Below are 13,926 nucleotides of genomic sequence, written 5' to 3' on the forward strand. Positions count from 1 at the left end.
CTTTCATTCCTCCATCAGCCCAGATGGCCCATATTAGAAGCAGCACAAAAGCAGAGGAACTTATCCTGCTCCATTCTTCATAGTATCAACTTTGGGAAAAATCCCAGTATCAAGATAGTATTAAACCACCAAGAATAAGCCCCATGAGAGCTTCAGGATGTAGGCAGTCATGTCTAAAAATAAGGAAAACAGGCACCACAGAAAGCCTTAAATCCCTGGGAGCATTTTATTTCCAACACAGGCATCTTGCACAAACATTAATGTCAATTGCGGTTGAAACAGCACAAAAAGGGAGCCTGTTCACAGAGCTCACAAAAGTAGGAAAATACAGGCACAAGTCTTATTAATGCTTTGAGGAGGAAAAGAAGCATGCATAATATGGCAATTGAAATAATTCTGAATGTTCTTTGATACCTGATAAGCCTGTTACATGATGCCAGATGGAATGCAAACATAAAAAAAACCCACCAAAACAACAACAGAGGAAAAAAGGAAAGCATGGAAATCTTAGCTAGAGAACAGAAAATTGTCTTTTATGTTTATTTGTGTGATGGTCAGACCAATATAAAAGTATTTATGCCTATTTGACTAAGAATTAAGTATTATCATCTTCTTTCCTTATTGAAATGGAAAATAAGCCTCAAACAGTGTTTAAATGTAATACTTAAAACTGAATGTTCAAGAACTTACACTGAACCAAAACAAACACATACATGACTAGCTTTTTAAAAGATCCAAAACACCATGACCTTCAGAGAAAATCTTCATGAACAGCTTTCACTTCACCATTTGGCCAGTAATTCAGTGGCAGGGAATTTGGGAGCCCTGTGGCTGGCAGCTTTCTCAGAGAAGACATTTTAGGTCTAACTCTTGCCTGTTCTGGTGCTAAGCAGTGGTGAGAAGGATTACTATCAGTCTTTTTCAGTTGAAGAAGTTTCAGTCATTAAAATAAACAAATTGCAGGATTCACAAAACAGAGCGAACCTCTAATCTGGTGTTCAAAACAGCCTTCTCAGAGGAAAAAATCTACACTGCAATTCACTCTGCTTCTGATTCAGACAAGGATTTGAGCCTAGATCCTATAATACCATGAAGGCTATCCTCACTGCCAGGATAGAGATATGATGATTATTTCAAGTCCTGAAACAAAGCAGAGCATCACAAGGAGATTACCCTCCTTGAAATAAACTTCCTAGTAGTAGGGGTATGATTTCAGACAAAATCCTGCGTTTCATTACCTGGCAAAGGGCGTATTATTCTGTCTTAGCAACAGGATTGCTAAATAAGAAAGATGGGCACTGGTTTGCTTTTTTTTCTTCCCAGTGGTTGAAATGATTTTTTCCCAAACTTATTAATAATTAATAAAAACTCTGATAGAGCGTTTTAATTAATAAAAGATTTATCAAAAAAGCCTAGCTTCACTGAGAGCTGCTGATTCTGCATGGAACTTTCATTGCCTCAGCCCCTAAATAGGAAGAGCTTTTGTTTGTGGAAGATGTGATTCCAGTTCCTTCATGAATTTTCCTACCAAAAAAAAGATTTGGGGTGGGGAGTGGAGGCCTTGGAAAAGAGTTTTCTGGATATACCCTGTCTACACGATGTCATCACCCTGGGTCCACGCATATGTGTAGGAGGAGGTGTGAAGGCTGTTCTGCTGTGGTACATGTGTGACAGTCAGGATGGTGCTTCCCCTGGAGGAGCCCAGATGCAGCTGACCTGCCAGGAAACAGGTGAAATCAGAGCAACCATTAGAGCAGCATTCATAAACATGCTTAAGCTAAAAAACACTGGAGGAAAAAAAAAACAACCAACCAACCAACCAAGCTGAGAGGTGGATCAAAAACATATGCTACAGGAAACGAGAAAAACAGTGAGAATACCCAGGCTGTTGACAACAATACAGTGGATGTAAGAAGCAACTGTATAGGGGAAGGTTTCAAATTCATTACAGTGTAGGTTTATTTGAGTTAGTACAGAGAAGCAAGTGCAGGATTCAAAAGCATTATTACCTCTTCTAATGGAGAAGAAGGTAAATCAGGTAAGGGAGAACATGATGCAAATGATGCATATTACTTCATACACTTGACCTGAGGTGATTAGTACTACTGAGTATCATTACACAGTGTGGTGCCTTGCAGAGCTACCTTTTTTTTCATTGCTAAACAATCTCTGCCACACATGGCAGAAGTAGGATATAAGCTGATCAACAACCAACACAGCAATTTAGGTGTTACAGCAATCCGATTCCAGACAGATAATGAAACTAGCTGCCATATAATATCAGCAAATATTTTTCTAGACTGGAAAAATGACAGCAAGTATTTGTGGCAAATATTGGAAACCATTTGAGTGCAGCAAGGGTGAATGAAAATTCCTTCAGATGTGAGTCCAAATTAGTAATCACAAACTTACAAATTGGCTTCCTAGTTATCTTTTAAATTTTTACCTCTTAGTGTGCGTGTTTCTTCCTCCAAGTGTCATACAAACTGCTGTGGTCACTGGCATCTCTGCAGATGATTGTTGTGGTGGTGTTTTTCATTAAAAATGTTGAAAAAGAAAGTGGTAGCAAACTGTTAGAAATATTGAGAAAGAAATTGAAAATGCCAGAGAAGAGTATCGAGTGGGGACATTCAGGCATATGGCTGGATTTTCAACTATGCTGGCAGCATCTATAAAGGACTTTTCTTCCTGCAGACCCAGCTGGGTTATAAAACCGCATAGTCTTTTGATATATTCATCATCCAGCCTCCAATCAAGCTGGCAGATGTGTCAGAAACATATTTCTCAGTTCTTGGGCCTCTCACTTTGCTTTAATGCTTTCCCTTACAGAGCAACTGTCTGTATGCTGGGCTGGGCTGATAACACATCTGTGTTAATGACCACAATCTAAAAATTAAGTCATACGTAATATGTATTTCTGGCAAAGCACAAGGTGTTTATGGCTTCATTAGTGACTGACCACAACTGCAGTGTGCTTAAAGTGACCTTCTCAACCTTGTAATATCGTTGTTCCTGGACATGATATTCCATTCAAAACTGTTTGTGATGTGCTCTGACAACTAAGTATAACAAATGTCAGCCTTATGAAGGCAGCTGTGGGTTCAGACAGGACAGTTGAGAGGTCTGTTCCTCCCTCCTTGCAGCACAAGAGACTGCAATTTTTTCTTAACCACGAAATACCAGTGGGGACTCAGACCAATCTTGGATTAGGAGGAATTAACATCAGATATTCAAGTACAGTGATGCGTTTTATATTGTTTTAGGGACCCTTTTCATAGGGAAAAGGACATTGCATGTAACATTTTCATTTATAGTCTTTTGGCATAATGAATGGATGGAATGAGGTGTGGCTGAAAGCCTACATTGTTTAGTTTCAGACAATAATGCAATTTAGGCAGCTATTGTAATCTGAGGGGAAATTTCACCAGCTTTCTCAGACTGTTTAAGAACATTAAGACTGTTACAAATAGAGAGTTGCAATCAACAAGGATTGATTTATCTTGGGAAGGTCACTGCAGGAACATAACTATTTTTCATTCTACTTCACACTGCTGGTTCTGAGAGAGGGAATCAAGATGGGACAAATTAGCCTGAATGAGAATATTTAGGATTTTCCCTTTATTAAACTGTTACCAGATGTGGAGCCAGTGGGTTGCATCAAAGGTGTAGAACACAGAGCACTTGGCAGCAATTCTTCAGCCCAATAAAAGTTTGTTCAAGGATGTATAATGAATTTTTGTCTCAATTCAGATTAACTGGGATTTGACTGGGACAAGTCTTGAGCATCAATCTGCATGCACCCAGAGATTGTTCCATAAGATAGTACTAACATTTGAAGAACTGATTTATAAGGTTTTCCACCCTACAGTGTATTGGAAAAAAATCCATTAATATCATGCCAACTGGTGGAAAATAACTGCTAAATGTGATTTCATCAGATTATGTCCTCCTGATTTCATCACATGATCAAGAAAACTGAGCATCTTTATCCTCCAGTGTCCCTGTACGATTTTATGTACCATCCTTTCTCATATATAAGGTTGAAATATCTTTGGGGAAGGGTTAGTCTTAGTGTCTAAAAGTGTCATAATTTTTTGGCTAGAACTTCAAGACACTTAACTGGACAATCAACTAGAACTGCAGATAATCTTAATAATATGCATAAATGCATGGAGTATGTATATTTGTTCTTTGTTTAAATTAGAATTAATTTCCAAGTCCAAGCACATAATTGTTATTATTTTTCAAAAAAAGAAAAAAAAAATTACTACGCTATTATCGAGTAAAGAACATAGGTAAACATGCATAAATGTTGTAGAGAGATTTTTTAAGTCTGTATTTTTTCATAAAAAGTGAACAGAGAGGTACAGAAAATATTTTACTAGAAGGGCAGGAGTTTCTCAGCAATCACATAAAAAGAACTGCAAAAAATAAATGTTTTTTGTGGAAGGATTTCTGAATAGGTTATTTCAATACTGATTTTCTATGCTGAGTTATTTCCAGAGGTGCACTGGAGCAGAATAAGACATGATTTTCAGATAAAAAGGGATTGAATGTTAGAAAATACAGTTATCAACCCTTTCAAAAATCTACTTTTTGGAAAATGATTCATCTTCAAGGAAAAAATTATACCACATGCATAGTCTTTAAATGCTTCTTACTGAGGCCAGTCTCATAATGTTAGAAACAGACACAAACTATCAAGCAAAAACTAATTGTTTCTATCTACAAATACAAGTGAATAGTTGACTCTAATATTCAAGTTGTCTATTGAAATCCCAATATTATCTTATAAAAAAACCACAAACAAACAGATTTCATAAAAAGATACCTATGGTGCCTGCTGATATCTCCTTTGTTAGTGAATTGTGAATGTGCTGTATTCTAAATACCTGGATTTATCTAAAATCCAGTGTTATTATGTGCATTTATATGAGACAGCAGACAGCTAAATACTGCTCTGAGGTGATTGAATGTGCTTAAACTGATGCAATTCCTGTACAAATATTTGGCTAGTTCAGTAAATCCTTGGGAAATTATGTATTTCTTGATTTCTTAGTTTTCTCTTTATCTCCATTATATTAACTAGCCATTCAAATTTTTTGTGAAGTACCTAGTCTGTGAAATATATAATAATTACTGGTTTTGGTTTTATTAATATCTCTCTGGAAACTAAAATAAACAAAGTATTCAATGAGTATCCCAAAGCTATGAAAGAAAAGGTGTCAAAAATAGAAATGAAATACTGAAGAATGAAACAGAAGAAAATTGGTACTCTGATAGACGAAGATTTCATCTCATGTTCCCTTGTTGCTGGATTTGAGTTGTATCAATATATTCCTATTCTGAAATCATGCACTGAATGAATCCATACACCAACATCTATACGTTATAGTGTCTTGGACTCAGAGCCTCATATACTTTGTGCCTTAAAAGTATCAGTCTTCAAAGGACAACGTCAATTTATGAGTTATTTTCCTGTTAAGTGATTGTTCACCGTTAATCACTAACTTAAAAAAAGACAGTGGCAGTTCTGATAGCTAGTAGTCATGCAACACGTGATATTTCTAGCAGATATATATATTTAGTCAGGTGCAACCAAATTCGTTGTGTTAGTAAAAATCTAACAAAAAAGGAAATATAATTTGTCTGTAACAATGATGTTAACAGGATAGAAAATACAGTATTTCACAAGGTAGGTGGAGTAGACAGAATTTTCTTTGGAACATTTGAGAGCTTATGGAAATGATGTGCAATATATTTGCATTAGAAATTCTTAGGTAAAGTGTTAAGCACATGTTTCATGTCCATCTGAAATCTCTTCTGAAAGAAGAACCATCTTCTCAGCTGTAGAAAAGATGCAAGCACAGAAAAAAAATAAAGTCCAGATAAAGCTGTTACTTCTTGATTTATGAGCTAGAACAAGTTTCATTCCAGAAAAACTTGTATTTTAGTACTTTCATAGCACAAGAGGGATACATGACACTGCAATATCTTTATATTACAACAGCTTGAAGTAGTCGAAAACATGTCATGATGTCCAGTGGGATTGGGGGTTGAATTTCATTTCCATCCAGGCGAAGATATCGGAGGCGAGGGGTGTTGCCATACAAACCATAGTCTTCTGCTAAAGCAATTGAGACTGGGCATATTTGAGTACCGTTGACACCTGAAAATGTGGATCAACATGTTACGAAATTTCCATGGAAAAGTTTCATGAAGATAAAATTCATTTAGAAAACAAATATAACAGGGTTCCACTGAAATTAGTATGGGACACACTTGGTTTTCTCAGACTTGGAAAACACCAAATTAACTATTAACTGCTTTTTTAATCAAGCAAAAAATCATCTTAACATAATGTAGTCTAGATCGGTGAATCACATATTTAATGTGCTTCACTTATGAATAAAGGCCACTAGATGTATAATTTTACCTTGGACAGAGAGGAAACCAATTTAGACAGCTACTGAGTAACTATTCATTGAGAAATGAGCTCTCTGCCCTCAGAGAAAGCAGAACAAGGTTAATGCTGAGGCATTTAGAATATCTTACTGCAATGACAGTACATTAATTTTAGCTGATAATATTCCCCAATGAAGTTCTTGCATTCAAAGTGATAACAGTATTGAATCAGAGTTATTTTTGTATAGTGTCTGTAACTTTTGACATCTGTACTTTCCTCTTCTCTCACATTCTTTGATACATTTGGTTTTAATTGCAAGAATATTATTCATGAAGTGGGATATATTTCTTCCTAATCTGAAAGCCAACAAGTCCTTAAAATTATTTATAAATCACACATAAGTTGTTTCAGTTCGGATAACATTTGAAAATGTGGCTTAAATCATTACCTGTTTTCACGGGAGTTGAATAGATTGGGTTCTTTACATTGTCTCCCCCAAATTGCCTCTGCACTGTCACTTGGCTAAAATGCTTTTCATATTTTGTCTTCCATTGTTGAATACTGAGGCTGACGCTGCCCTCTTTCAGCCTCAAAATGGCCTTATTCTGGAGAACACTCAAGTGGCGTTTGTTTATCAAGATGTCAAATTCCTTTGACCAAATTATGGTATTTAGTGATTGATCTAACTACTTGAGTTTCTAGTTGGCCCCAGACCACCTGCAAGAATGGTTGAATGGAGGATATGTGTGTAACAGATATTTTTTGAGCACAATTTTTTTAGCAGCCAGAAATAGGAAAAGCTTTCTACCAAAATTTTTCTGCCCTGGTGTTTAACAATGATAATGTGCATGCATCTTTTGATTACAGTTCTTCAAATTAGTTAAATGTTATGATGGAAAAAACAAAACAAAACAAAACAAAAAACCTTGGTTTGGGGTTGTTTGTTTTTCAAAAGAAGAAAAAGCACCGTGCTTTGAAAAACTACCTATATGTTTGCAACATCTTGAAAACAGACTTTATCTGTCATGGAAATTACATAAATACATGCAGCTGGCCAAGGCCTAAAACTTTTATCATACCCATGATATCTAAATATCTTTGCTGATTTTGTGAAATTTGATTAATATTTGAAAGCATTTTATATTCTTGGAAGAAAAAAGCTCCAACTTCTTTTTATGTGTGAAGCTACAAAGTAGGGAGCTTGAGAGTGAGATTTCATTATGAAAGCTGTTATTCAAAGTTCTACAAGTGAATCAACACTATGTAGCAGAAAATATCTCCCCATTCAGGTCAGCACTACCGTCCTTAGGAGACAAGGTGCCTTCAAACTCTGTTCTAAATCTCTGTGTTCTCTGACCTTGAAACTGTCCCACCACACTAGTTTTCACTAGGTTAATTACTCCAACATTAAAATGAGGCAACAGTTATCTAACCACAGGCCACCTATGAAGAAGTTATTTCCTGATGATGTGTGGTATGAAGGGGCTTGGTGTTTTATTGTTCTCTTCCCACAAAAAGTAAATCCTACCCAAACTATCAGAGAAGTAGAAGTCTCTCTCCTATTCTATTCTTGTGACCTCTAGCTGAACTCACTGTACTCTAACTCAAATAGTTGGACTCCCTTTTTCCTTTTCACAGAATATTTAACTGCAGCTGCCATGGGTCAGCCTGGAAATCTACCTTTCTGGGCTCTTCCAGCAAGGAAATCAGTACCAGCAACAGTGCAGGGGTCTGATAATAAGTCAGGATCTGTAACTTCAGTTATTCATTTTCAAATATCCTATAATGGATTCTGACAGAATGGCATTGCTACTTGGCCCAAGGACTTGTCCCTTTCTCTACACAGAGTATAGTATTAGCTCAGAGGAGCTATCCCAGTCTCCTGGTGTTCCTCTGGGGAACTTACTGTTCACTTGTTTTTATGATTCCTTTGGTACCTCTGTAGTACCATCTGTTTACACTTGCTCACTTACTACATCATAATTTCATTCCTTCCCTAACACTGCATTTTCCACCATTTGACATCTTTCCAGAGTCTTGCATGTGTATCTCTCACATAAATATGTAAAAATGTGTTTTAAAGTGCCTTGGAACAAGTGTGATGCTTATGTTGTAGCCATAATTAGTTTGGGTTTTATATTGATTTTCAAGTGCTTTTTTTCTCTGTGCATTGAGATCCTTGGGAAAGAAAGCACAGGTGAAAACCTGGTTCCACTGAGACCGAAGGTGAGGCTATCATTGACTTCACTGGGCTTCAGGATACTTCCTTATATCTTCATAAGTGGTCTCTGGAGAAATAAGGCCTTGGGTTTACTTGAAGAACTGATGTTACACAATAATGTATGACAAAAAGTAGGAAAATAGTATTTACACAGAAATTTTGAAGTCTGAGCTCTTACCATACCAGCAGTGTTACTATGAACCACCAAGAGAAAATAAAGGAGCAATTGGCAATTGTGCAGGACTATCTGAGGAGTAATATTATAAAAGGGGCTTGTACTGCACACATAAAGTAAGCTTTCAGGACTACTGTTTTGTGGAGAAACCAGATTCAGGCTTTTACACTTATTTTTCTTTCAAATCTTTTATGTTGGTTATTTTTAATAATGACTGATCATCAGCTTCCCAGGTTTAAGATGACAAAAACAATCTGCAGAATTAATGCCACATCTTACTCCTGCCCAATGGAATTATATTCCTTGTTTTCCATCCTAAAGGCCTTTTGAGATATCATCTGTTAGAGCAGTGTTTCATGATGACTATGTCATTATCCCATCAACAATTACGCGAAAATTATGCTATGGTAGGATGTGTCTTGCATAATACCTGAATTTCATGTAAGCTGACAGGTTGCCTTGTTAAACATTTTTTTACTACTATATATGTAGCTACTAAGAATAAAAACTTTTATTTTTAATTAAAAGCAGTGTTGTTAGCAATGAATTTTGAAAACTGGTAAAAGCATTAAGGAATATAAGGCTTGTGGAAAACTATTTTGATTTAGGCTCCTGGGTACCCATGTGTCACTGGAAAATGGGAATTGATTTTGCACATACTACATAGGCTGATTTTAATGGTTCTAACCTTTTAAAAATTTATTTAGGAAAGGAAAATAATTTTCCAGCTCTTTAAATACTACCTAGACACAAAACACTTCTTAAACCGGACAGGGTACATTCCATTGATTTCAATTTAGTGTCCACTTAAAGTGACAGGTGATAAAGTCAGCACCTGGGGCCCTGCAGTGATGTAATTATGATAAATCCCTTTGTAATCAGGAGACAATGAAATATGTTCAGTAACAACATATGTCATAAGCCCCAAGTCCAATTAACTGTTAAACTTCTCGCAGGCCACTTAAGTATGTGCCGGTTGTACAAAACTGATTTTTCTTTACAAGGTTTCAAACACTTGTTTTGTAAAATACAGTGATTTAACCTAAATTATAAATAGATATCTTTCATTGATGTGTCCTTATTTCTTACAGAATCAAATCATTATTTTTAGTGTATTTTTGAACTGCAGTAACACAAAATAGGAATAAGGAACCATTTATTTGATTCAATCATCATGACAGGAATACAAGCGTGGGGACTTGGTTACCTTCTCTGCCATGAAAAATATAAAGTCATCACTTTGGTTTTGGATTTTGGCATGAAACAAAGGATTTAAGGTCTGTAGGACTAACTGAGTGGATACTTTATGCAGTGTCCCTAACCACCACATCCCCACTGTACCTGGATGAATCTGGAAGCAGTGCTAGAAGCAGAATTATGACATGACAACAGGCTTCTGTTGCCTTGAGTACAAAACTTTGTTTCATTTATACAAAATGGAAAATGTTAGAAGACATTTCAGGAGATAAATCTTAGTAGGACAAAGCTTCTCTAAAGTCAGTGAAAATATTTTTCATGAAGACTAAACCCAAGTATCAACGTTTTGTGCACAGTAAACAAAAGATGAGGAAGATATTCAAGCTTCAGATATTGAATATCCACATTCTAATTAGTCATATTTGAAAGAGATAACTACTGTTTTATGGGTGTCTCATCTTAAGCTCCTACTATATAATTTAGCTGGGCAGAGAGATATTCAGAAGAACGGTGTATACAGTGATTCTCTTAGTTTAGTGAAGTCCCTGAGGTGCTCTGGAACTTTGAAAAGTCATACAGAATGGGGATCACATATTCTAACTTGTTGCACCGACTTTTTAATTGTTGTTCTTGCTTATTTACTCCTGGTATTTCTGTAGGAAAATTAATTTCTTAACACAAAATGGTTACTGGCATGCATATAGTGAAATGTGAATGCACAAATTTTATTAATCCACTCACACTTCTGATTTGCTCAAGCATTTTTCACATGTGGTATTACTTCCATGCACATATTTGGTGGTTATATTTTAGACCTAACTTGAAAACTGGTCTGTGGGAGGTCCTTTTGCTCATCTCCCTGTAACCTACAGCACGTTATTAATCTCTATATTTCAAAGGAGGTTTTTGTGTAGTTAAGTAGACATTTTTAAATAATTATGTCTTGGTAGGATCCCACATGGAGAATACACACTTACTTTTGATTCTGTTGTGATCAAGGTGAAGGTGCTCAAGTTGAGCATTGATCGGTGGAATTTTAGTGAGCTGGTTGTGAGACAGCTGTAGATCTAGAATAGATGAAACATTAAACCCATTGGGGGGAATGCCATCATCAGATAATTTATTGTAGTTCAGCCTAAGGAAAGTCACTTTGGGTATTGCACTGAAGTAGTTTTCTGGTATCACTTCAATGGAGTTGTTGTCCAAAAATAGCTGTAGCGTATTAGCTGGAATGCTTAAAGGCATTTTCTTGAGTGAATTTTTTGCTATGTTGAGTTGCATAAGATTGTTGAGTCCTTGGAAGGTGTCACTTTGAAGTGCGCTGTCCAACAAACTGTTCTGGTGCAGATCTAACATAGTAAGATTTTCCAGATTACTGAAGACTCCTTCTGGGATTCTGGAGATTTTGTTTCTAGCCAGTCTTAGCTGTTCCAAACTCACTGGCAATGGGGCAGGCACCTCTTCCAATTCATTGTCTTCAAGGAATAAGTAAAGCAGCCTTTTGAGCTTGCTCAGCACACCACTCTCAATTCCACTGTTGGTGATCTTATTCTTGTTCAGATTTATCCATCTGAGATGAGTAGCATTCACAAAAGGCTTCTCTGTAATTGTTTCAATTAGATTGTTTTGAAGGTAGAGGTACCAAATTCTTGCTGGGATTGCAGGTATTTCTTTAAGTCCTTTGTTATCACAGTATAATGCATTGGGGAAACTGGGTGGACAAAAGCACTCTTGTGGACACTCAAAAGAGTAATGAGACCAATGCTCAGGATCCATCTCATCATAAACTTGTCTCACAGTTCGAGTCCACACAGAATTGACCAAGAATAAGAGCAAAAGACTCATATAGACTTTTAGAGTCATTGTTTGCCTTGGAAGGGGAGAAAAACAATTAGCTGTCTTTCAACAGAATTCTCTAACAGCATACTAGATTAACAAAGCAGTAGTACACAAAAAATAATATTTCCTTTATAAACAGCCAAATTCTGTTCTCTGTGGTATTACCTACGGCAGGTTAAAGAAAAATTGAACATTGATATAAGATGCATAAACAATTCAGTGCTCTATGTTGAAGAGCATTTCCTGATTTAACTTAGATTCCACATTGGCTACCAGTTTAAATGCTGTTCATCCAAGTGTCATTTTGAATAATCTGAAAACATGGATTATTTTTCTGACATTAAGTCTGTGCTTCTCATAGTTTTGTTTAAGATTTCCTGTACAGAGCTATAAACTATATAATGTACCATCTTCAGTAAAGTTATCAATATCATGATGATATAAATGCTATTGTATTTAGTGTTCCTCCTTTTAAAATTAATCATACTCCCTTTTCTGTTTTTCCACTCTCTTAAATTATAATGGCATCTGGATCAGATTTTCCAGGGTCTTTTCTCATCACAGAAAAGTGAAAGATCAAAGAGTGTTTTAACAGCTGTTTGTTGGGCATGTTCTTAAAAAGCTTGGAAGGAACACATTTGAGTAATTCATTCCCCTCCCTCATTAACACTCTCATATCCAAAGTTAGGAATTTCCTTCTCTAAAGCAAACAGTCAAAATAAATGCTTGATTTAAATGACACAAAAATTAAGTCCTAACCAAATTACATCATATACACTCATGCATCTTGTATCTATTTTACATACTTAATTATTTGTTTTGTTTAGCCTGTTCCACCATTAAACGATGAACGAAATAATCAATGATAATTTACTCCAAAGGGAAGTATTTGTTTAGCAACAAAACAGTGCTTCAGAGACTTTTTTATCTTGCCTGCTTTCTTATGAAGATTAGCAAGCATTTTGCAACACAGAGGCAAGAGGCTGATAGCTGAAATTTCTGGTCAAAAATAGTATTTAAATAAAAAGTAAATTCTCTCATAGGGTTAATGCATCAGTAAGGATAAGAACTCAGTTGAGCTGCTGCATATAATACGTAGTCATTTAACAGTTTCCAGCATTGTTTTTAGCAGTAACAAGTGCAGTATTCTAAAGATCTTTCAACCTCAGAAAGTGCAATCTGGAAGCATTCCAAAAAAAAAAAAAAAGACAAAATATTTCTAAAGAATAACATCTCTAATTTACACAGTGAAATGGTACCTCCTCACTGTCTAAATAGCCATAACATTAATAACATTTTTTTTAAAGAAATAGAATGTAATTTACCTTGTTAGTCAAGTTCCTGGAGCTATCTGAAGCCAGTTAGAAATCACTGTAAATTCACAGCCTTTGGCTGCTGGACACTGTGTTTCCTTCCTGTCCTCCTAAGAATTAACAGCACACAAAACTTGTAGTACATGCTAGTATCCCCAGATGTATTGCCATACACACCTTATTAGCTATTGTTTCTAATTTGACATTGCTTCAGAGTTTGGGCTTACCTCAGCTTTCTTGGATCTTCTTCTCTTTCTATTGGTCACTGTTGTTAGACTGTAATAGCTTGAGTCAGGCTACAAGCTGTGTTCTATGAATACAGCCTAATATATACGCATCAGTGGCTAGAGCTTTTAACCCCTAAAATAACTAAGGCACCTCAGCACCTAGGCAGGAAAAGACAGGAAATCCTGGCTATAGTATCAAGCAACCACAGAGCTGAAGGCATTTGAGTTTTATGTTTTAGCAGATGAGAAGTACTGGTCTAGATGAAACAGGTAACACAAAATGTACCTTTATTCAAAATTTTGTCAGAAGATACTTTACACGCAAACTTGCTTACATCATAATTCATTCTCATAATACCTGAACTGGCCACAAAGAATTAAAAACAGTGCCATCTGTTTCTACGGAAATATTTTATTTGATTTTTATCAAATGCAGATGCTGTCATGCTATTTAGAGACATAATTCTTGATTATGAGAAGATAGCAAAAGAATTTGCTAAGAATTTTTTAATAACATATTTTTATTTTTTAAAGATTAAAGCATACCT

At 35.9% G+C, this 13,926-nt stretch overlaps 1 protein-coding gene across 3 annotated transcripts; it reads right to left on the bottom strand.

Annotated features, from left to right (window-relative positions):
• Nucleotides 1-202: 202 nt before the first annotated feature.
• On the bottom strand, nt 203-13,486 carry KERA (keratocan). 3 transcript variants are annotated; one of them, XR_010653060.2, is made up of 5 exons: nt 13,379-13,486; nt 13,164-13,261; nt 10,977-11,869; nt 2,447-6,169; nt 203-1,716 (listed from the first exon to the last, which is right to left on the bottom strand). XR_010653060.2 is itself a non-coding variant. In XM_065859468.2 (4 exons), the coding sequence occupies exons 3-4, from the start codon at nt 11,860-11,862 to the stop codon at nt 5,997-5,999; spliced, it is 1,059 nt and encodes a 352-aa protein (XP_065715540.1). In that variant the 5' UTR covers nt 11,863-11,869; nt 13,164-13,261; nt 13,379-13,486; the 3' UTR covers nt 203-5,996. The 3 variants fall into 3 exon arrangements, 2 of the variants coding, with proteins under 2 accessions (XP_065715540.1, XP_065715565.1); XM_065859468.2 differs by having other exon boundaries at nt 203-6,169; XM_065859493.2 differs by lacking the exon at nt 13,164-13,261 and having other exon boundaries at nt 203-6,169; nt 13,379-13,485.
• Nucleotides 13,487-13,926: the final 440 nt, after the last annotated feature.

The sequence above is a fragment of the Patagioenas fasciata genome, chromosome 1 (assembly GCF_037038585.1).
Source record: "Patagioenas fasciata isolate bPatFas1 chromosome 1, bPatFas1.hap1, whole genome shotgun sequence".
Taxonomy (NCBI): domain Eukaryota; kingdom Metazoa; phylum Chordata; class Aves; order Columbiformes; family Columbidae; genus Patagioenas; species Patagioenas fasciata.

What these genes read in the sequence shown, in the direction of transcription:
- KERA (XM_065859468.2), bottom strand. Translation starts at nt 11,862, where the DNA reads ATGACTCTAAAAGTCTATATGAGTCTTTTGCTCTTATTCTTGGTCAAT. An exon ending in TGATCACAACAGAATCAAAA is followed by an intron (nt 6,170 to 10,976) that starts GTAAGTGTGTAT and finishes CCACATTTTCAG; the next exon opens with GTGTCAACGGTACTCAAATA.